The sequence below is a fragment of the Heterodontus francisci genome, chromosome 33 (genome assembly GCF_036365525.1).
Source record: "Heterodontus francisci isolate sHetFra1 chromosome 33, sHetFra1.hap1, whole genome shotgun sequence".
In the NCBI taxonomy this organism is placed as follows: Eukaryota; Metazoa; Chordata; class Chondrichthyes; order Heterodontiformes; family Heterodontidae; genus Heterodontus; species Heterodontus francisci.
The window spans coordinates 51571095-51596067 of NC_090403.1; the positions used below are offsets into that span (position 1 = coordinate 51571095).

The 24973-nt window shown below is 46.1% G+C and overlaps 1 protein-coding gene across 5 annotated transcripts in view; it reads right to left on the reverse strand.

Annotated features, from left to right (window-relative positions):
- The window catches only part of LOC137348204 (protein AF-10-like), a 172028-nt gene that overhangs the window by 93634 nt on the left and 53421 nt on the right, over positions 1–24973 (reverse strand). The window contains exon 1 of one of the 5 annotated variants that reach the window (XM_068013558.1): positions 14606–14804. The exons of the other annotated variants lie outside the window; for them this stretch is intronic. Within the exon in view, the coding sequence (XP_067869659.1) occupies positions 14606–14689 (84 nt within the window). The 5' untranslated portion in view covers positions 14690–14804. Of the gene's footprint in view, positions 1–14605; positions 14805–24973 lie in introns of those variants that run through there. 5 annotated transcript variants of the gene reach the window in all.

A 24973-nucleotide genomic window follows, 5' to 3' on the forward strand; every position in this document is an offset into this window, starting at 1 on the left:
TGTGTATCCCTGATTTTAATCTTTCCAGCAATGGTGGCCATGCTTTCAGCTGCCTAGATCCTAGCTCTGGCATTCCCTCCCTACACATCTCTGCCTCTCTCTCTTTCTCCTCTTTTAAGATGCTCCTTTAAACCTACCTCTTTGACCAAGCTTTTAGTCACCTGTCCTAATGTCTCCTTATGTGGCTCAGTGTCAAATTTTGTTTGATAACGCTCCTGTGAAGTACCTTGGGATGTTTTACCACCTTAAAGCTGCTATATAAATACTAGCTAATGTTGTTAATGCTCCACATTCACATTTGCACTTGAGGTCCTTAAGCCTCAGGGTATCAGTGGGAAAACTCACATCTGAGCTAGTTGCAGATTTGGAATGCAAGAGTTTCTCAGCTCCTTTCTTTGTTTAACCCTTATTCAGGCTGAACAATTTTTTTTTTTTAAGAGCTACAGCATTGAAACAGGCCCTTCTGCCCCCCCGAGTCTGTGCCGACCATCAACCACCCATCTATACTAAACCTACACTAATCCCATATTCCTACCACATCCCCACCTTCCCTATATTCCCCTACCACCTACCTATACTAGGGGCAATTTATAATGGCCAATTGACCCATCAACCTGCAAGTCTTTGGCTGTGGGAGGAAACTGGAGCACCCGGCAAAAACCCACACGGTCACAGGGAGAACTTGCAAACTCCGCACAGGCAGTACCCAGAATCGAACCCGGATCCCTGGAGCTGTGAGGCTGCGGTGCTAACACAACAAATCTTAAAAGCTAACACAACAAATCTTAAAATTTGACATGTGGCTTGGTGTTGAATTTTGTCTGAATTTTTTTTTAAATTCTTTCATGGGATGTGGGTGTCGCTGTCAAGTCCAGCATTTGCTGCCCATCCCTAATTGTTCTTGACAATTAAATGGCTTGTTAGGCCATTTCAGAGGGCAGTCCACAATGCTTCCAAGTTTTTAGAGGGACACAGGTGTATATGTGCAGAAGTCATTGAAGATAGCAGGACAGGTTGAGAGAGCAGCTAATAAAAGCATACAGTATTAATTATTAGCTTTATTAATAGGGGCATAGAATACAAGAGCAAGGAAGTTATGTTGAACTTGTATAAGACACTAGTTCCACCTCAGCTGGAGTGTTGCATCCAGTTCTGGGCACCGCACTTGAGGAAAGACACAAGGGCATTGGAGACAGTACATAAAAGATTCACGAGAATGGTTCCAGGGATGAGGAATTTCAGTTATGAAGATATATTGGAGAAGTTAGGACTGTTTTCCTTGGAGAAGAGAAGGCTGAGAGGTGATTTGATAGAGGTATTTAAAATCATGAGGGGTCTGGACAGAGTAGATAGAGAGAAACTGTTCCCACTCATGTAAGGATCGAGAACGAGAGGGCACAGATTTAAAGTATTTGGTAAGAGAATAAAAAGTGACATGAGGAAAAACTTTTTCACGCAGCAAGTGGTTAAGGTCTGGAATGCGCTGCCTGAGAACGTGGTGGAGCCAGGTTCAATTGAGGCCTTCAAAAGGGAATTAGACTGTTAGCTGAAAAGGAAGAACGTGCAGAGTTATGGGGAGAAGGCGGGGGAATGGAACTGAGTGAATTGCTCTTTCAGAGAGCCAGTAGAGACACGATGGGCCGAATGGCCTCCTTCTGCACTGGAACAATTCTGTGATTCTGTTTGGATGGATGCAGATGGTGCTTCAATTCATTTAATCTCAGTGAATCCTACAGTTTTCCCATTACAGTTCCAACGCCCACCTGAACACATCTCAAATGAAGGACAGCACCTCCAATAATACAGCTTTCCCTCAGTACCACAAGTGCCAGCCACAATCCTACAGCGATATTTGAAGCACAACCATCTAACTCAAGGTGAGAGGTCAGAAGTGAGCCAATCATATCAATGTCCTGAGGTGCTTCACATGTGTGTAATCAGACAAAAATTGACACTGAACCAAAGGAGGAGACATCAGCATAGGTGAGAGCTTAAATCAAGTCCCTATCCACCTATCAATTATTGGGACATAACACTACCCATGACAATGTTCGAAGGAAAGTCGGGCAGTCCCTCCTGGTGTCCTGGCCAATATTTATCCCTCAACCAACATCACTGAAACATTAAGTGGTCATTCATCTCATTGCTGTTTATGGCATCTTGCTGTGCCAAAACTGGCTGTATAAATGTAAGTTGTTGTTGTTGCTAGATTGAGCCAATTCCATTAGAAGTAGATCAGTTATATCAAGGGAATGTTAATACGCCAAAGGATTCTGCCTCTCTTAAGTTCATTCAGGATTCGACTTGATGTGGGGCAAGGCTCCGTTTGATGAATTAGCACCAACTTTTAAATACATAGCACAGTGAAATAATCCTATAGTTCTTCACTGGAGGAGAAATGGCACAAGTGCCAAACTTTCTGTGAGGATTTAAGAGAGGCCACTGAAGGCTTGGTCAGAGAGATAGATTTTATTGAAATAAAAGCAGTAAGTGCTGGAAAGGTGGACTGATACACCGCACCAAACAACATGAAAAAAGGAAAGAAGGTACCAGCCCTTCGCTTTGCAAGCTGGAACGTCAGAACTATGTGTCCTGGCCTGTCGGAAGACCTTACACAAATCAACGATTCTCGGAAGACCGCCATCATTAACAACGAGCTCAGTAGATTCAATGTGGACATTGCAGCACTTCAGGAGACTCGCCTCCCCGCGAGTGGCTCTCTAGCAGAGCAAGACCACACCTTCTTCTGGCAGGGCAGGGATCCTGAAGAACCAAGACAGCATGGAGTGGGCTTCGCCATCAGAAACTCCTTGCTCAGCATGATAGAGCCTCCCTCAAATGGCTCGGAACGCATACTGTCCATCCGACTGCTCACCACCTCTGGTCCAGTACACCTACTCAGCATCTATGCTCCAACACTCTGCTCCGCACCTGAAGCTAAAGACCAGTTCTATGAACAACTCCATAACATCATTAGCAGCATCCCCAACACCGAACACCTATTCCTGCTGGGGGACTTTAATGCCAGGGTTGGGGCCGACCATGACTCATGGCCCTCCTGCCTTGGGCGCTATGGCGTTGGAAGGATGAATGAGAACGGGCAGAGACTGCTTGAGTTGTGTACCTATCATAACCTCTGCATCACCAACTCGTTCTTTCACACTAAACCGTCACCAGGTTTCATGGAGGCACCCAAGATCACGTCGTTGGCACCAGCTAGACCTCATTGTCACAAGGCGAGCCGCCTTAAACAGTGTTCAAATCACACGCAGCTTCCACAGTGCGGACTGCGACACCGACCACTCCCTGGTGTGCAGCAAGGTTAGACTCAGACCAAAGAAGTTGCATCATTCCAAGCAGAAGGGCCACCCGCGCATCAACACGAGCAGAATTTCTCACCCACAGCTGTTACAAAAATTTCTAAATTCACTTGTAACAGCCCTTCAAAACACTCCCACAGGGGATGCTGAGACCAAGTGGGCCCACATCAGAGACGCCATCTATGAGTCAGCTTTGACCACCTACGGCAAAAGTGCGAAGAGAAATGCAGACTGGTTTCAATCTCATAATGAAGAGCTGGAACCTGTCATAGCCGCTAAGCGCATTGCACTTTTGAACTACAAGAAAGCCCCCAGCGATTTAACATCCGCAGCACTTAAAGCAGCCAGAAGTACTGCACAAAGAACAGCTAGGCGTTGCGCAAACGACTACTGGCAACACCTATGCAGTCATATTCAGCTGGCCTCAGACACCGGAAACATCAGAGGAATGTATGATGGCATGAAGAGAGCTCTTGGGCCAACCATCAAGAAGATTGCCCCCCTCAAATCTAAATCGGGGGACATAATCACTGACCAACGCAAACAGATGGACCGCTGGGTTGAGCACTACCTAGAACTGTACTCCAGGGAGAATGCTGTCACTGAGACTGCCCTCAATGCAGCCCAGCCTCTACCAGTCATGGATGAGCTGGACATACAGCCAACCAAATCGGAACTCAGTGATGCCATTGATTCCCTAGCCAGCGGAAAAGCCCCTGGGAAGGACAGCATTACCCCTGAAATAATCAAGAGTGCCAAGCCTGCTATACTCTCAGCACTACATGAACTGCTATGCCTGTGCTGGGACGAGGGAGCAGTACCCCAGGACATGCGCGATGCCAACATCATCACCCTCTATAAAAACAAAGGTGACCGCGGTGACTGCAACAACTACCGTGGAATCTCCCTGCTCAGCATAGTGGGGAAAGTCTTTGCTCGAGTCGCTCTGAACAGGCTCCAGAAGCTGGCCGAGCGCGTCTACCCTGAGGCACAGTGTGGCTTTCGTGCAGAGAGATCGACTATTGACATGCTGTTCTCCCTTCGTCAGATACAGGAGAAATGCCGTGAACAACAGATGCCCCTCTACATTGCTTTCATTGATCTCACCAAAGCCTTTGACCTCGTCAGCAGACGTGGTCTCTTCAGACTACTAGAAAAGATCGGATCACCTCATTCCATGACAATATGAAAGGCACAATTCAACATGGTGGCTCCTCATCAGAGCCCTTTCCTATCCTGAGTGGTGTGAAACAGGGCTGTGTTCTCGCACCCACACTTTTTGGGATTTTCTTCTCCCTGCTGCTTTCACATGCGTTCAAATCCTCTGAAGAAGGAATTTTCCTCCACACAAGATCAGGGGGCAGGTTGTTCAACCTTGCCCGTCTAAGAGCGAAGTCCAAAGTACGGAAAGTCCTCATCAGAGAACTCCTCTTTGCTGACGATGCTGCTTTAACATCTCACACTGAAGAAAGCCTGCAGACTCTCATCGACAGGTTTGCGTCTGCCTGCAATGAATTTGGCCTAACCATCAGCCTCAAGAAAACGAACATCATGGGGCAGGATGTCAGAAATGCTCCATCCATCAATATTGGCGACCACGCTCTGGAAGTGGTTCAAGAGTTCACCTACCTAGGCTCAACTATCACCAGTAACCTGTCTCTAGATGCAGAAATCAACAAGCGCATGGGTAAGGCTTCCACTGCTATGTCCAGACTGGCCAAGAGAGTGTGGGAAAATGGCGCACTGACACGGAACACAAAAGTCCGAGTGTATCAGGCCTGTGTCCTCAGTACCTTGCTCTACGGCAGCGAGGCCTGGACAACGTATGCCAGCCAAGAGCGACGTCTCAATTCATTCCATCTTCGCTGCCTTCGGAGAATACTTGGCATCAGGTGGCAGGACTATATCTCCAACACAGAAGTCCTTGAAGCGGCCAACATCCCCAGCTTATACACACTACTGAGTCAGCGGCGCTTGAGATGGCTTGGCCATGTGAGCCGCATGGAAGATGGCAGGATCCCCAAAGACACATTGTACAGCGAGCTCGCCACTGGTATCAGACCCATCGGCCGTCCATGTCCCCGTTATAAAGACGTCTGCAAACGTGACATGAAATCGTGTGACATTGATCACAAGTCGTGGGAGTCAGTTGCCAGCATTCGCCAGAGCTGGCGGGCAGCCATAAAGACAGGGCTAAATTGTGGCGAGTCAAAGAGACTTAGTAGTTGGCAGGAAAAAAGACAGAGGCGCAAGGGGAGAGCCAACTGTGCAACAGCCCCAACAAACAAATTTCTCTGCAGCACCTGTGGAAGAGCCTGTCACTCCAGAATTGGCCTTTATAGCCACTCCAGGCGCTGCTTCACAAACCACTGACCACCTCCAGGCGCGTATCCATTGTCTCTCGAGATAAGGAGGCCCAAAGAAGTGCTGGAAATACTCAGCAGGTCTGGCAGCATCTGTGAAGAGAGAAACAGAGTTAACATTTCAGCTCAGTGACCTTTCATCGCTGCCTGACCTGCTGAGCATTTCCAGCATTTTCTGTCTTGATTTCAGATTTCCAGCATCCGCAGTACTCTGCTTCTTTTTAAGTTAGATTTTACTGAAGCTGGGAGAGAAACAGGAGGGTTTTTCTTTTGTTTAAGAGGAAGTTCCAGAGAACAACTGAAATGGCTGAAGCTTCTGTCAGATCAGATGGACGAAGGATGCACGAAAGGCCAATGTGAAATGAATGGAGAACCTGGGAGGGGACACAAGGCGGAAGAGGGTGCAACGGTTCAGCTTGCTGGAGAGATTTTAAATTTGGTGCGTTGGGGGAAATCTGAGCCCACATAGGTCAGAAAGTATTTGTTGGGGGAGTGGGGAACTGTATAGGAATGTGCTCCATCATTGATGGCCGTGCCTTCAACTGCCTAGGCCCCAAGCTCTCAAATTTACTTCCTAAACCTCTCCAATTTTCTATTGCTCTCTCCTCCTTTAAGATACACTTTAAAACCTACCTTCTTGACCAATCTTTTAATTTGGTTTAATAATGCTCCTGTGAAACACCTTGGGATTTTTTACTGCATTAAAGGTGCTGTAGCATTAACAGGCTGTTGTTGAACATGACCTACATAAAAGTGGGGACTCACAAAGGTGTCTGGCTAAAAGCAGTCGAACTGGTTATGTTGATTTGACATCATAATGAATTTAAAATCACTGAATCTTTCATAGAATGTTTCAGACAGCTGTTGCACATTGTCTATTCTATTAAGCCTCTGAGATCTAGAGACAGTTTCAGTTTTTGCCTCTTTTTCTTGAAATATTCAACTCATCCGACAAACTGTCCTTTCAAGTGCGTATTCTTCGTGCACTGAGACTGTGCTGGTAGCCTGCAAAACCAAGAAACCTCAAAGCTTTCACCAGAGGGGTCAGACAGGGCCTCTGTTTATTGTCTCGGACAAATGTCGGCATTTCTGACAGTGCGGTATTCCTTCAGTACTGGCACTGGGAGTGTCAGCTAGGATTTTGTGCTCAAGTCTCTGGAGTGGAACTTGAATCCAAAGCCTCCTGACTCACATGCTACCGAGTGAAGCATGGCTGAGACCCAAAGGCATTAACCAATTGCGTCAAGTCCCAATGCACAGGTCTCACATAATCAGTGCTGCTGGGAAAAAAATAAGTTCTCAGGTGCCACCAATCTGATGCCAGTGTAAAGTTAACTGCGGGTATTTATGATGCCGGTAGGAATCCCTGCCCCCACTCGCCTTGTAAACTGGCTCTATGCCAGAATTGCTTGCATTCTACCTGCACGGGTCAGCAAATGCCAGCACCAGTCAAGCCACGCGAGTGTGCAATAGCACGCTCTTGTCTGCAAAACCTTCCTACACGCAGGCCAGAACTAGTTAACAGTGTAAACGCTGGACAGCAGTGCACAATGCTTCCTCTCGCAGCAACCAGGTCTCGAGTGAAGATACAAGCAACAACGTGAAACAGCACAACACACGACAGTGGTCAAATCAGGTAGTGTGACCCCTGAATTCACAAGGGAGACCTGGATGCAAAAGACCTCAGTCCAAGCCTGATCAGTACAACAATTCTGCAATCCTCCCATTATAGCATCTAGTTCTTCATAAATCTCCCTGACCTCTCACCTTTCCTGATGTAGGAACATAGGATCAGAAGTAGGCCATTCGGCCCCTTGTGCCTGCTCCACCATTCAATAAGATCATGGCTGATCTGTTTCTGTCTCGAATTCCCGAGTGTCAACAGTTTTTAGGAGGAGAGTTCCAGATTCCCACTACCCATTGTGCGACTAAGTGTTTCCAGACATCACCCCTGATGGTCTAACTCTAATTTTAAGGCTATGTCCCCTTGCTCCGGACTCTCCCGAGTCAATCCACATGCTCATCCCTCTCAGTATAAGGAAACAGTTTCTGACATTTGTCCTAAACTTAACCTGTATCTTCCTATCCCACTGCTCTGATTTTCCCAAAATCTAGAGTTGTGAGTTAACTTTGTGCAGTTCAATGTGTTGTAAATCTCCACACAGCCCCTCCAAGATGTTTCCTTTTGAGGCTGAACAGCACTAGTTTAATAGGTTGTTCCATGTGGCACTGAGGGAGGGGGGTGGGGTGGAAATCAGCTTCGCTGCTCTTGTTTGCAAGGCCTCGGGGAATCAGTAGTCTCCTTTAAAATGCAGTAGCTGGGAGTGCCCGCATTACCACATAAGACCCAATAACAGAAGCAACAGGCTCGCAATCAACTGATGAGCATACTTGTGTGAGAGGCCACCTAAACGGAACAGTACACAAAGGGCAGCCTTGTGTGGCTGAAAGCTGGAGGTGTTGATAAGCTATTGGGCCACGGCAATTGCAGATGCATCGCAATGTTCAAAGCCCCACCTCTGTTTTACAGGTACTGGATTTCAGTTTCCTCTTACGTGGCATAACACAGTGTAGCCAGTGACAACTGTAACAAATGCAAACGCTTCACAAATTTGATCCTCGTGACTTCGAGCAGCACAAGACAAACAGAAGGATACTTTGCACTTTTGTATGTTCTTACTGGTGTAGGCAGTCAGGACCAGGGAGAAAGACATCAAAGGTTCAAAAATTTCAATTTTTTTTTTTTGCTAACAGATCCAGAGCTAATCAGTTCCGAACTTCGACCAGTGAAATTATGCTTCTAAATGAGAAATTGCAATGAATAGTAGGGATGTTATCAATAGATTAGCAATACACACACAACTTGCATTTATATAGCACCTTTAACGTAGTAAAGCATTCCAAGGTGTGTCACAGAAGCGTTACCAAAAATATGTGACACCGAGCCACATATCGAGATACAACAGGTGACAAAAGGTTTGGTCAGTGGTTGTTTATAAGGAACATCTTAAAAGGAGGAGAGGTGTAGAGCTTTAGGGAGGGAATTCCAGAGTTTAGCATCGAGGCAGCTAAGCCACCAAATAGTGGAGTGATGAAAATCAGGGATATACAAGAGGCCAGAATTCAAGGAGCGTAGAGATCTTGGAATGGTGCAGGGCTGGATGTGGTTATAGAGATAGGGTTATAAAATGGCCACAATGAAAGCATAACTGTCTTTGCTACCGTTTATATAAGGTTTACTGCTCCAGACTTGAATCTGCTCCAGATTCAGCACAAACCAAGAAAGGGAGCTGGGAAGGAGAAGTCTTCTGTAAACACAGCTTGGAGCAGGGGCCTGAATGCACCCACTCCAGCAGCTGCCCGAATCCATCAGTCCAGCACGGACAAGCTCTTGAGGAAGCTACAGAGCAGCCAACACACACACACATGTGCGCACCCACACACACAGACACACACATGTGCGCACCCACACACACAGACACACACATGTGCGCATCCACACACACAGACACACATGCTCACCGGATATTCAAGAGACTCTAATCAGGGCAGCCTGGCTGCAACAAAAGCATAGGCTCAACCCACGCCACCATTTAGATTCAGGTGAAGAGGCCCTTTTCATCCTTGTAGCATTCCAGCCCTATTCCATCTAACTATTACTTGGAAAAGTCCGTGTCCTGCCTTCAACCATCCTTCCTGACAACCCACCCCAGCTGTTGGTCACTGTGTAAAGAAACACTTGTAAAGATATCTGTCCTAAACATAGCCCTGAACCTCACATCCTGCTGCCATGCAGTCTCTCATAGAATTGTACCGACATATCTTCCTCTAATCATATAAATATCTTGCACAATTTCAAAAGGGGGCGGCACAGTGGCGCAGTGGTTAGCACCGCAGTTCCAGCGACCCGGGTTCAGTTCTGGGTACTGCCTGTGCGGAGTTTGCAAGTTCTCCCTGTGACCGCGTGGGTTTTCTCCGGGTGCTCCGGTTTCCTCCCACAGCCAAAGACTTGCAGGTTGATAGGTAAATTGGCCATTGTAAATTGCCCCTAGTGTAGGTTGGTGGTAGGAGAATTGAGGGAAGGTGGGGATGTGGTAGGAATATGGGATTAATGTAGGATTACCATAAATGGGTGGTTGATGGTCAGCACAGACTCGGTGGGCTGAAGGGCCTGTTTCAGTGCTATATCTCTAAATAAATTTAAAAAAAGGACCCTTCTGAAAAGTCTCTGAGGCTGAAGACCCTCAACATGTATAAGTCAATCCTCATAGCTCAAGCAAAGGATTAGCCCTGCTCTACCTCTAGACTCTGAGACATCCCATCCCCACACTTCTGGTACACCAACTGAACTGTCAAGAAACAGCACTCAGTGATTAACTGCACGAGCCAGGAGAACTGATGAGTTTACAAGTCTGAGGATTCACCTCTGGTGTTAGCTGGTGCATCTAAATCAGCACAGAATGTACTTGGAATCTTCCTGGTCAGTATGCTGAGTATAACCTCACACAGTACACTTATCGACCAAACTGTCTGAATACCTTCTCATGTTAAATTTTTCAGTCTAAAGTGGTGAGTCAAAACATCATGGCATATTCATAAGTTATATACAAAGAACAACACATGCATTTACACATTGCCTTTAACTACATAGTAAAAATGCACCAAGACATTTTACAGGAGTGTTCTCAAAAAACATTTGACATTGAGACACATAGGAAAATATAGGACCAAACGCTTGGTCAGAGGTTGGGTTTAAGGAGCATCTGAGGCAGAGATGGAGAGTTTTAATGAGGGAATTCCAGAGTCACGTTTTAGGCAGCTGAAGGCACGGCTGCCAAAGATGGAGTGATGCAAATCAGGAATGGGCAAGAGGCTTGAACTGGATGAGAACAGAGATTGCAAAGTATTGTGGGGCTGGAGGAGGTTACAGAGATATGGAGGGGTAAGGCCATGGAGGGAGTTGAACACAAGGAAGGGGAAATGCAAAATTGAGGCATTGCCAGACTGGGAGCGAATGTAGGTCAGTGGGCACATGACTGATGGGTGAATGGGTCTTGGTGCGAGTTACAATACGGACAGCAGAGTTTTGGATAAGTTGGCCTACATGTGACTAGTCCCAGGCTACTGCAGTTGACCCTTAATGCCCTCTGACACCAAGTGGTCTCGCAAACCACTCAGTTGTAAAAATAATCACTCAAAGGATGACCCCACCTTCTTGGGGCAGCTAGTGATGAGCAATAATTGTGACGATGTGGGCATCACCCACATCCCAAAAACCAAACCACAACCAAAGACTGGAATAGAAAAGAATGAACAAAGTAAAAGTATCATCGGATTTGTAAGAAGGACATAGCTGTGAAACCACCTTAAAGACAGAGACTTGTATTTATATTGTACCTTACATGACTTCAGAATATCCCACTTTACAGCCAATGAATCCTAGTCATTGTTGTAACGTAGGAATTCAGCAGCCCATTTGCACACAGCAAGCTCCCACAAATGGCAATGTGATGATAACCAGATAATCTAATTTTGTTTGAGGGATAACATTTTGACCAGGACACTGGAGAGAACTCACCTGTTATTCTTCGACCAGTGCTATGGGATCTTTTACATTCAGCTAAGGGGATACATGGAGTCTCAGCCGAAAGACGGCTCCTCTGACAGTGCTGAATTCCCCCATTAATGCATTGGGAGTATCAGCCTAGATTATCTGCTCAAGGCTCTCGAGTGGGACTTGAACACATAACTTGACTTCAGAGACGAAAGCGCTACCCACTGAGCCACAGCACACTCCTCTACCCAACTCAGACCAGGGATCAACTCTAGGACTTTGCTGGTTTACCAATGAGGCATTGGAGAGGGATGGTGGTGTGGTAAATCAAGGACATCATTTTTCACTGGCAACCAAAAGCCACTCATCAATAACAAATGCAGTGGATGTCACAAGTCGCGAATAGTCCCACTCAATGAGCATGCTCATCAGCCACGCAAAGCAAAACCATCAACCGCCCAACAGTGCCAGCAAGACAGATCAAGATAAAATCATCCACGGTTGCTTCAGTGGAACAGAATGAAGAAATGCCAGATACCCTACAGTGATTTTATATGTGGATCTCATTTCAGGTGATTGCTTGCTCAAGGCTGTCTCTCAAGAGTCACGTCACCTGAATCTCTGCTGTAGATTAATGCCTTGTATTAATTTGCCAAATCCATTATTCTCTGTATAATAAAGACATATAGACACAATGCTGATTTTTTTAAAAATTCACAACAACCAACTCGTACTTCACTGAGTAAACAAGCTAGTGTCAGCTGTGGCTCAGTTGGTAGCAGTCCCACCTCTGAGTCAGAAGGTGTGGGTTCAAGTTGCTGTCTAGGACTGGAGCACAAACATTGAGGCTAACACTCCAGTGCAGTACTGAGCGAGTCCTGCACTCAGAGGTGCTGTCAGATGAGACATTAAACCGAGGCACAGTCTGCGCTCTCAGGTGGACATAAAAGATCCCATGGCCCTATTTTGAAGAAGAGCAGAGGGGGGTTCTCCCTGATGTCCTGGCTAATATTTACCCCTCAACCAACATCACAAATACAAATTACCTAGTTATTATCACATTGATGTTTGTGCACAATTTGGCTGCTGCATTTCCTACGTGACAACAGTGACTGCACTTCTGAAGTACTCCATCGGCTGCATAATGTTTTGAGAGGTCTGGAGGTTGTGAAAAGTGCTATGTCAATTGCAGGTTTTTTTTTTAAAGTATGCTGGTATTAATTTGGACTATATAGAATTTACAGCACAGAAACCGGCCATTCGCCCAATTGGTTTATGCTCCACATGAGCCTCCTCCCACCCTACTTCATCTCACCCTATCAGCATAACCTTCTGTTCCTTTCTCTCTCACTTGTTTATCCAGCTTCCCCTTAAATGTATCTAAGCTATCTCCTCAACTACTCTATGTGGTAGCGAGTTCCACATTCTGATCACTCTCTGGGTAAAGAAGTTTGGACTCAATGGACTGAATGTCCCCTTTCTGTGCTGTTATGACTATGAATTCCCTACTGGATTTATCAATAACTATCTTATATATGACCCTTTAATTCTAGCCCTCATTTTAAGCTGACATTTACACGTCAATATGTTCAGCCAAAAAGTTGGAGGTTGGGGGAGGGTGGTGGCAACACTGTACAGGGAGGAGGGGGGGGGGGGGGGGGTGTAATCTGTCATTCCAGCTAGTCATCAGTATCCAATGACCAATCACAATCCAGTGACCCTTCCTGGTGTGAGGCGTCAAGTGAGAACGGAATCAGACTTGGTATGCTGGCCTCTGTGGCCGAATTGCCTGCTCATACTGTTTGGGCTCATACCACAAAGAACAGGCACTTGGGGTGATACACTGGAGGGGGTGAATGCACCCTGGAACCTGAATCAGGAAGAAAGTAAAAGAGGTTGAAATGAATACATCTTGCGCTCCCAACCCTCAAACTTTGTGAAAGCCACTGCTACACATGTCTTAGGAAGTGGACATGAGGTTCATATTAAAAACCACGTCAACATCAGATTGTTTCCAATGATTATGAAGGGCACTTATTATGAAAACAACCTTATATGTCAAGATAACTAAATACATTGCTTAAACTGTGGAATTCCAGTTCCCTCTGGCTTCTTGTCTGATACAACCCTGCTGAGCTGCAGGTTTAGATTTGCTTTAGGTCTGCATCTTTCAGACTCGGTTTAACGAAACGTTTTCAGGTTGAACAAAAATTCTAAATCTATGTTTTAAAAAAATACACAACCAGACAAGTCCGCCCCAAAACCAAACACCGGAGCCATGATCAAAAAAAAAACTATCGCAGGTCAATACACAACAGACACACCAAGAAAATAATTTACCTTAACAACCATCACCACGTCACAGAAACGTGCAGGAGAGAAGGAGATGGGGTGGGGTAGGTTGGGGGGAGTTGCAAGATTTCAACCTGGGGGCTGGGAGCCTCTCTTTACTGCTGTATCGATGCACTCCCTTATTTATAGACAGAAAGAGTAACATCAGGAAGAGCAAAGCCCCTTTCGCAACCTGCGGGTGAATCCTCTCTTTAAACAGCTGAAAAAAAAATGCTTACGAACAGTTGGAGATCTGGCAAAACCTGAACACCAGACGTAGGGGCGTGACCAACAGTGCATTAAACACGTCCCTGCGAAACCCTAGCAAGAGCCCAGTAAATGGATATCCTGCAAATGCTTTAGTCTCTCTTTTCCAAAGCACTTCGATATCGCTCTGTAACCTGAAGGCCAAACGAAGCTGGGTGTTGATCGTCACATTCCAGCCTAAACTGTGGCATTTAAACTGCACCAGAACGGGATCTCTCTTCCCCTTCCCCCAACCACCTCTGAGAAGCAACAGTAAACTTCCACTTTTTTTTTAAAAACCTCTCTCACTGCAAACAAGATAAACCAGACTGGCCATGAAAAGAGACTCAGCAAGCTGGAGCCTGCAACTGGAGACAAGGACTTGCTTCACTTTATAACAAGTGGCCCTTTCCACAAAAGCAGCTTTCATTCAGTTTGCTAAATTTCCACCAAGCACTGAGGTCTCCTTTCCTGCCATCTGGAAACAAACTCCATTCTACACAGAGACACACACACATACAGAGAGACAGACAAAAACACACAAACAAGCACACACATCGAGAGAGACACACACAAACATACAGCGAAAGACACAGAGGGATATACACACAGGCAGACATACAAAGAGTCAAACACACGTACTAAGAAAGGCACAAACACATTCCAAGTAATGAGTATAATTACCAAACCAATAGACCAGTGCATTCTGGCAATGGGGAAGGGAATTATCAGTGACTTGTTGCTGGGGGGGAAAACAGACACACACACACACAGGACAGAACACTACTTACAGACAGCTCACCTCTCAGAGCATCACATGACTGAGCAGCTCTAATCTCTTTCGCACAGGAGTCAGTGTCGTTTATCCATGGCATCAGATGCTTTGCACAATTCTCCGCAGGCTGGCTCAGCAAGTTCGCAATCAACTAGGCTGGTCTGTCCTCCGTCAGCAGTGGGAGTACAGTATCAGAGGCAGAATGCATCGCACCTAATTACACTGATGGATTACTGCATTCAGTGTTCACCAGAGAATGTGAAATGAGTAACTTATGTCTGTGCTGTTTCTGCAGAGCAGAATTTGTTAACCCTTTACTGCCCGTGCAATGCAATTTTAAACATTTAAAAGGCAAGACTTGACGTCGAGGCATTAGGTGACATTAAGACAGGTAACCAAAGGCATGGTCAAAGGGATAGGTTTGAAAGAATGGGTTAAAGGGGGAGAGGTGGAAGCGGAGAAGTTTAGGCAGGAAAGTCCAGAGCTTAGGACCTAGGCAGCTGAGAGCACGGCAGCCATTGGAGGGGTTGAGGAAGTCCAAGTGGCCAGAACTGGATGAGTGCAGAGATCTTGGAGGGTTGTAGGGCCGGAGGAAGGTTAGCGATAGGGAGGGGCAGGGCCATGGAGGGATTTGAAAACAAGGACAAGAATTTTACATTTGAGACATCGCCAGACTGGGAGCCAATGTAGGTCAGCGAGCATGGGGGGATTGGTGAAAGAGACTTGGTGCAAGTCAGTCACTAACACAAGTTGGGCTAAAGGTGCAAGAGCCCTTAACACTCTCCCAAGAGGAACTAAGTGTAAGCCTTGGCAAGGAGTGTTGGCAAACTATTTGACTGTGGGAGCATCACAGAAAAGCCCAATCATATCCTGAAATGATGTCTCCACGTGTAGCCTTTCCAGCAAAGCCACTGGAAAGCACTCAGGAGCAGCAACCTTGTCAGATATCTCCCCTCTCGAAGCCCAGAGTTGGCAATCAGCTGGGAGAGCACAGAATATGGTACTTTCCTAGTTTGTACAGCTCAGCTCAGCTAGTATCACTGTTCCCATGCATCTGAAAGAAAGTATTTGCATTTATGGATGTCATTACAGTTCAGTGGTAGCACTGTCGCTTCTGAGCCCCACACCAGACACTCTCAGTGAAGTACCGAGGGAGTGCTGCATTGTCAAAGGTGCCAACTTTTGGTTGGAGCGTTAAACCATCTGCCCACTCAGGTGGGTGTGAAAGAGCCAGTGTGTACCAGATGGGCCGAATGGCCTCTTGCATGTTGTACTATTATACAATTCTACGTGAAACACACATTTTCAGTGCATTTGAACAGGTTGCGCGGGGTCAGGCCCACCTGTGGCCAGAATGAAATGGCAGCCTTGATGGTAGCTTACATGCAATAACAACTTGCATTTATGTAGCGCCTTTAAAGGTAGCAAAACATCCAAAGGTGCTTCGCATAATCGTACAAAATTCAACATGAGCCACATAGGTTGCAAAATACGTTAGAGAGAGGAAGGAAAAGAGAGTATTAGGGATGCAGTTCAAAGGAGGATTGACAAGGACAGATTTGGGAGGATTTTGAAAACAGGAATGCTTATAACAAGGCCAAGAGATTTAGGGAAGGAATTCCAGAGGGCTGGAGCATGATGGCTAAATGAACAGTCACTGCAGCTGGAACAGAGGATGAGGAGTAGATCAACTTTTCCCACCACCAGTGCTTTAGACTAGAGAAGGATTTGCATTTCTATAACACCTTTCATGATCTCAGGATGTTGCACAGCTCTGTACAGCCAATGAAGTACTTTTGAAGTAGAGGCCTGCTATCCGACCCGAACCCGACGATATGTGTCGGGTTCGGGTCCCTCTCCCAGGTCCGGCATTCAGGCTCGGGTTGGGTCGGGTCGGGTCGGGTACACACGATAAGTGCTCTGCTGGTAAGTATTGAAATTTTTTTTTTTTTTTTAAACTTACCTGAGCTGGGAGTCCGGGATGAAACTGAGTCTGCGCAGTGAGCAAGTGACATCACTATGAGGTCATTGCGCATGCGCTGCAGCTTTGTGGAGCTTCCCAGTCGGAAGGTAAGTAAAGAGATGGTCGGGTCGGGCTGTGCGGGGTCAGGCTCGGGTCGGGTCGGGCTCGGGGCAAAATCGGAGGGACTTGGGCCGGGTTGGGCTCGGGTCTGCTGTGACTCGGTCAGGTTCGGGTTGGGTTCTTTTTTCCCGACCTGAGCAGGCCTCTATTTTGAAGTGCAGTCACTGTTGCAATGCAGGAAACACAACAGCCATTTTTGAGCATTACAAACTCCCACAAATGGCAGTGTGATAATGACCAGATAATCCATTTCAGTGATGTCGACTGATGGATACTGACCAGGGCAAACTCCCCTGCTCTTCCTCAAAGTAATGCCATGCGACCTTTACATCTTCCCGAGAGCAGGCGGTGCCTTGGTTTAACATCTCAACCAAAAGACGGCCCTTCTGACAGTGCAGCACTCCCTCGGTACTGCACTGCAAGGGTCAGCCTGGATGTTGTGCTCAAGTCTCTGGAGTTGGATTTGAACTCACGATCTTCAGACTCAGAGGCTGGAGAGTGCTACTCACAGAGTCACGGGAGGAAATGCAATACCTCGTTACGCTGCTGAGTAGAAAGGAGAGTTCCGGTCTCTGAATACCACGTTGACATCCAGTGGGATATCAGCACCAAAAAGGAGTGGAGTGGAGTGGTGCCCTGACCCCCGACCTCTCCTGTCTCTCACACCCCATCAAATCTAGCCTGGCCTCCTGGTAGAGATTTATAAGTCAATGATGTGCTGAATGCAAAAGCAGTGAAAGCTTCATGTGCTACTGGGCAAAGAAGGGCAAGAAGAATGACAACATTATAGCCAAAGGCAACTGTGAACTATAAGCAGGTTAAGAGATGAATCCTTTGATCAACAGCAAGCTGCAATTCTAAATAATACACAATCGACAGAACTGCAAATGTGAGGCCAGGTAAAACTTGTTAATCTCCGCCTCGTTAGTCCAATCAAATCAAATTCCAGAGCCACATGACACGGAACAGAGTTCGCACTGCACAATGGAGTTTGGACTTGTTGCCGAGTTATCTTGGATTCCTCCTGTTCGATGACATGCCAGCTGGGCCTGATGAACGAGGCTCCTTCATCATGCGCTCCAAGGGTTTAATGTGAAACTTTCAGAGCTTGCACTAAGCTGCTGTTTATAAGCCTGGGTGTGAAGGCCTTCCTGTAGCACACAAGCCAGGTAACACAACAGCCCTATCCTGGATTTATCGCACTGCTCTGGGAGGCTGGTAATGTGGGACCACAGAAGGAAGGAGGGAGGACGTGCATTTATTCAGGGTGTCCCAAATTAGGTTACAACAATGAAATACTTTTGAAATGTGGTCCCTGCAATAATGTAGGAAATGCAGCGGTCAAATTGCGCACAAGTGCTTACATTCAGCAATGCGATAATGACCAGATAACCTGTTTTTGTGATCTTGGCTGAAGATAAATATTGGCCAGGACACCAGGGATAACTCCCCTGCTCGTCTTCGAAATAGGGCCATGGGATCTTTTACATCCACCTGAGAGGGCACACAGGTCCTCAGGTTAACATCTGAAAGATGACACCTCCAACAGTGTAGCACTCCCTCACGGTTGTACTGGTAGTGCCACCTTAGATTATGTACTCAAGTCCTAGGGTGGGACTTGAACTCACAACCCACAACCTTCTGACTCAAAAGCAAGAGTGCTACCCACTGAGCCACAGCTGACACCACATCAGCTTTACTGCTGATCTGTTTTTTAAATTGTCAATTTTTTTCCCGGTTGTGTCTGTGTGGACACAATTCCAAGTGGTATTGTCCAGACCTGCAGGATATTACATTGTGAAGCCATCACACCTCATTTTGTCCTGTCTTTGAAAGAGCTACTGAATTCGTCCTGCTCTCTCCCCATAGGCCTGCAATATTTCCCTTGATAAGAATTTTCCAATCCCCTTTAGAAAGCTACCATTGAATCTACTTCCACAACCCTTTCAGGCAGTGCATTCCAGATCAAAACAATGGGCAATGTAAAAACAAATTCTCCTCCTTCCCCCACCGCCAGTTCTAGCAATCCTACTGCTGCATTACTTCAGATCATCTAATTCTGAGCAGATACTGTGGAATTAGTCTGCAGTGCCAATATTTCTACTGATGTAAATTGAATACAGCACTAAATTCAAAAACGTAAAACAGCTGATTTGAATATATGCTGGAGGAGGAGCCGCAGATACAGGCTCACCTTCAGGATGGTTTCAGAAAGGTGCTGATGGGATCCTGAGAATAGATTAGCCTCAGACACAGATGGCACCCATGACAGAAAAGGGGCTCGTACCGACCATATAACTCGCCTTCGTGCACTCACTTTGAGGATGGGAAACTCTAGTTCCCATTCACTATTCACTAACCCCTGCATTTGTGGGATTTGGGGTGGGGATTGGAGTGGGCTTAGCTGTGATGCCTTCTAAGTTGAGTAGCCTGCTAACACACACTCAATACCAAGACAGGCGCATCATTAATGACCACTGGGGTGAGGTACTGAAGGTCGACTGGCACCTGTCAACCTGTACCCCAACATGCATTGCCTACTTGAAGGGTGAGAGAAAATTAGCAAAGAGAGCACAGAACTGCAAGGAAGAGAGTGAGCACGTGAGAGCCTGATCCTGAGTGAGAGAGGGAGCGAGTGTAAAAGAGGATAGAGCACGAGGCAGGAAGGGAGCAGACTAGAGAGGGAGGGAGGGAGATCAAGTGCAAGCAAATGAGTACAAATCTTGCCCTCAAAGAGGAGATTTTTGAGGTTTACTTCCAGACCTCCAGTAGGAACTTTTTTGTGCTTTTCCCACTCCGGTGTCGTAACCTGGGAGCCCATTTCGTGGAAAACCCAATTGATGCATAATCAGGGTTTCCCCCACTGAACTTCTGCCTAATTTACGGCCGCAGAGCAGGAGAAACTCTGAGGAAATGCACGATACCCATTTTCCTATAGTTAACACAGACTGCATAAAACTATTTACAATGCTAACTGAGCCTGAATGTGTATTATGTCGGTATTAACCGAAGTACAAAATAATTATACACACTGAGTCGTACATACAGTTTAAAATTCTTTCTGAATGTAGACTGTGGGCCTTGGCTACTCAGCTGTCGAAGTGCACTACATCTCCAAGCAAACAAACTTCCTCCAAATATAACTGTTAAGAAGCAGCAAATAAAATGATTTCACTGTGTTACCTGTGTAACTGAACTGACATTAGTGACACTGGGCTGGAAATTTCAAGTAAATATCCCAGGTGATTTCTCGGAATGAATCGTGCGAGGCCACGGTCACACTGCACAGCATGAGTTCGAGGGCTTTCTGTATTTTGGAACACACTGCAACTCCTAACAATAACAGATAGACAGATTTTTGGTCTCTCAGGGAATCAAGGAATTTTTTTATTTTTTATTCAGAGATACAGCACTGAAACAGGCCCTTCGGCCCACCGAGTCTGTGCCGACCAAGAACCACCCATTTATATTAACCCTACAGTAATCCCATATTCCCTACCACTTACCTACATTAGGGGAAATTTACAATGGCCAATTTACCTATCACCTGCAAGTCTTTGGCTGTGGGAGGAAACCGGAGCACCCGGCGAAAACCCACGCGGTCACAGGGAGAACTTGCAAACTCCGCACAGGCAGTACCCAGAATTGAACCCAGGTCCCTGGAGCTGTGAGGCAGCGGTGCTAACCACTGCGACACTGTTTGGGAGCAGGAGGGAAAGTAAAATTGAAGCCCAAGATTAGCCATGATGGTATTGAATGGTGGAGCAGGCTCGAGGGGCTGAATGGTCTACTCCTGCTCCTATTTCTTTTGTTCTTAAATGTCTTTTCTCTCTCTCTGGGATTACAATTGGTTTAACTTTCACAGATGACTAAAAAATAACTCACACATCATCTCTTCATTGTTCTGCAAGACTCCCACCTGCACCTCCCTCCCTTCCCACCAACCCTTGTAGGGTCACTGCTCACTGGTAGGGTCACTCATATGCCCTCAGCTCAGTGCCAGTGAGAGAAGAGAGAAGTAAAGCCTTTGCCAGAGAATCTAGTAACATCAGTCCTCGGCTGCCACATTGCGATGCAAAAGTGGTTTTTCATTTAAAGGCTGGCTTTTTAAAAAATATTTTCATCCCTTCCACCTGATGGCTGAACGATCCGAGTTGAGGGAGTCTCAATCCTCCAAGAAGAATGTTGCGTCTCGGTATGGAAACTATCCTCCTATTTGCAACTCTGGGGCCCATCCATCAATCTCACTCAGGAGGTCAGAAGGATCTCCGTGTGGTGAATGGAACCAGCTGGCAGAGTGTGGCTTGCTCCTCTGAAGCCAGACTTAAGCACAGTGTTCCTCATTTATGCTGAGAGCTGGAGCTGTAATTGCTGCTCGCTAATTGACTCCACATGGGTGGGTTAGTGAAGCTGCCCGGTCTCCCTCGCCAGGCAGCTCACAAGATGGGTTTCTGAATTAAGAAGGCCTTTGGCCCCTTCCTTCCAGAATATCTGACCTACCTGTCGACTTATTTCAGCATCTAGCTGTTCCTTAAACAAGTCCAATGGGCTGAACTCAACCATCTGTTCATCTCTCCAGCTTCAAACCCTAGACCCTATGGATCACCAAGATCACGCTCTTCCACCCACCCCAACACTGACTGTCTGCACTCCCAATCCATCAGAACCCTCATCCATACTTTTGCACCTGTAGAATGGGTTCCTCCGATATCCCTTCTTGTTGGCCTTGCGTCGTCCTCCTCCTATAAACTCTAACATTTCTAAACTCAGTTGCCCGTCTCCACATTGCTCACTCATCAACTCCCCCATCCCCACCAACTTACACTGGATCCCCATTCCCAAACAAAGTGAATTAAAAATCATCACTCCAGAATTCCCTCCACAGCCTTATCTCTGGTCACCTCCTCCGGCCAGATATCGCCTCCCATACCCTCGGTCATTTGACTCGGCCGCTATCACCTCATCTCTACTCTTTGGACCCCTCTACCTCTCTCTCGTTCCCAATTTAAAAACCCCCTCAATGCCCACCTTTTTGTTCAAGCATTCAGTCACCTCTCCTTCCGTGGGTTTATGTCAATTGAGCAACAACAACCTGCATTTATATAGCAGCTTTAATGTAGTAAAAACATCCCAAGGAACTTCACAGGAGTGATCAACAAGCAAAATGTGCCACCTATCTTATTTTTCTCCTTCCTCCCCAAACCACCCCTGTTCCCCATACTAAAGCACATTGGAAGTTTTCTATATGAAAAGTATAACACCACCACCTTCTATTTATATTGCATCTTTAATGTACTAAATCTTCCTTTGGCGCTTCACAGGAGTGTTATAAAGCAAAGTTTGATACTGAGTCATGTAAGGAGATATTAGGGCAGATGGCCAAAGGTCTGGTTGAAGAGGTAGGTTTTAAGGAGTACTTTAAAGGAGAGAGGACTGTGAGGCAGAGAGGTTTAGGGAAGGAATTCCAGAGCATAGGGTCCAGGCAGCTGAAGGCTGGAGCGATTAAAAATCAGGAATGCTCAAGAGGCTAAAACCACAGTGGCGCAGATATCTCCAAGGGTTGTGGGGCTGGAGGAGATTATAGATATAAGGAAGGGCCAGGCCATGGAGGGATTTGAAAACACAGATGAGAATTGTAAAAATCGAGGCCTTGCTTAACCAGGCCAATGTAAGTCAGTGAGCACAGAGGATGATGAGCAAACAGGACTTGGTGTGAGTAAGGACACAGGCAGATTTTTGGATGACCTCCAGTTAAGGAGGCTAGAATGTGGGAGGCCAGCCAGGAATATGGGGTGGAGTTGGGCGATGTGGAACTAGGTACTACATAAATGCAAGATGTTGTTGTGCCTATGCTCAGCTTCCCTGTGACTTCTTATTCAGCTGCCTTACTTTACCTGAAAAGATCATTTGCCATCTTACTGATTGGAGCACCACATGCTCTTGCTTGAGACATCTCTCTCTGGGACTGCACAGTCCACATTTACCATACTGTGCCTCCTGGCTCATCCTTTTAAAACTGGCAATCATCTTCGCTGCTCTCCCCGAGTCCAGGAGGACCCCTACAACTCTCATAATTTGGCTTGACCATGCCATTGTACAGCTTCAACATGATGTATGAAGATTTAAACTCAATCCATAGAACACGATTCAAATAACACTGTGGAAATTTAAGAATTATAATTTCTTTTAAATCTGGAAGTTAAAAAAAAAAATCAGTGACGGCGACCATGAAGCTGTTGGATTGTCGTAAAAACCCAAATGGTTCAGTAATGTACCTTTCAGGGAACCAATCAGCCATCCTTAACCAGTCTGACCTACATGGGACACCAGTCCCACACCATAGTGGTTAACTGTCCTGTGATGTGGCCTACAAAGCCACTCACTTGTATTGCAACCTTCTCAGAAAACTAGGGATGGGTAATAAATGCTGGCCTTGTCAGCAACGTCTGCATCTGAGAATACATTTTTCAAAACACTGCTTTGACATATTATAGAATCGTTTAACATCCCCCTTGATAGGTTCTACCTCTCTCATGGAGTACATGTGCAATGATATGCATTGTCTGCATTGAACGTCATTTGCCCCTGATCTGCCCAAGTGCAAATCTGGTCAAACTCTTTGAAAGAGCTTTTGCATCCAGTCTCATTTAGGGATTAAACTAGCTTGTAATAAGCATGCAAATCCTAGTCATTTATCTATAATTAAAAGAAGGTGGGGTCCTATCATTCACCCCAGGACCCACTTACCACCACACTTATTTCAACTTAGATCACCTCTCAGTCAGCTGGAAATCCACATTCATAGGTTCCCAAGGGCAAAGGAAGTCCACGCAACTTTATGCGAGTGCCCACCCCCCCGCCCCAACCACCAAAATAAATCACCAAGACCGTGGCAATTTGACAACCGCAAACTTCAAAGTTCCCTCAATCAGTTCCCACTCCTCATCCCTGTCTGGAAAACTCTACTGAATGTATAGATATGTGGCTGTCAAGTGAGAGCAGGCTGGGATCTTGGGCTTGGCTGTGATGGCTGCACAGTTGAATAGCCTGCCAAAACACTGGGAGTAAAAGAATTGTTCTGGTCGCTAGGTGCAGCAATATTGCACCATGTACAAAAGGAATAGGTTTACAATTTCATTGCACTTTAATATAGCAAGAGCTTCTGTTCCCTGTCACCTAGGTTCACTTGGCCAAGGAACCAGCAAGGTATTAGCAGACAAAGAAATAAAGTAGCAGTGAAGATGGGATCTTCTCAGCTTATAATAGGTAGGAACTGCTCGGAGATGGTCCAACTATAATGTTCCTCTCTTCTCATAGACAACAACCTAACCTTGAACTGATATACCACATCCCTCCCCACCCCAAATGGAACAGTCAAGATCAAAGAAAGTAAGACTTGCATTTCATGACCACAAGACATCCCCCAGCTCTTTACAGCCAACTAAGTACTTTCAATGTGTAGTCACTGTTGTAATGTAGGAAACGCAGCAGCCAATTTGCACACAGCAAGCTCCCTCAAATATCAATGTGATAATATTGATTGAGGGATAAATATTGGCCATGACACAGGGATAACTACCCCACTCTTCTTTGAAATAGTGCCATGGGATCTTTTATGTCCACCTGAGAGGACTGACGGGGACACAGTATAATGACTCATTCTAAAGAAGACATCTCCAACAGTGCAGCACTCCTTCACTACTGCACTCCATTTTTTTGTGCTCAAGTCTTGGAGTGGGACTTGAACCCACAATGTTTTGCCTCAGAGGCAAGAGTGCTATTAACTGAGCCATGGCTGACAGATCAGGAACTTAGAGCGGAGAAACTCAGACATGATATCATTCTGCCGCAGTTCACAGTGTATATCCTTTTACAGCTGTCACAGCTAAAAAAAAAAAATCAACTAGCAGAGAGGCTGGGGCTCTTTCATCTAGAAATGGGAAGGTGTAGCTGTGACCAAAGAGAGGTCTTGAAAATTATGAAGGCGTTCGATAGGATAGAGAAGATATTTTCACTTCTGGAGTGAGTCCAAAACTAGGGGCAATCAATATAAGATAGTCACTAATAAATCCAATAGGGAATTCAGGAAAAAAACTTTACCCCGACAGTGATGAGAATGTGGAACTCGCTACCACACAGAGAAGTTGAGATAAACAGCATAGATACATTAAAGGGAAAGTTAGTTAAGTACATGATGGAGAAAGGAATAGGTTATGCTGATAGGGTTAGAAGAGGGGTGGGAGAAGGCACGTGTGAAGTATAAACAGCAGCATGGAACAGTTGGGCCGAATGGCCTATTTC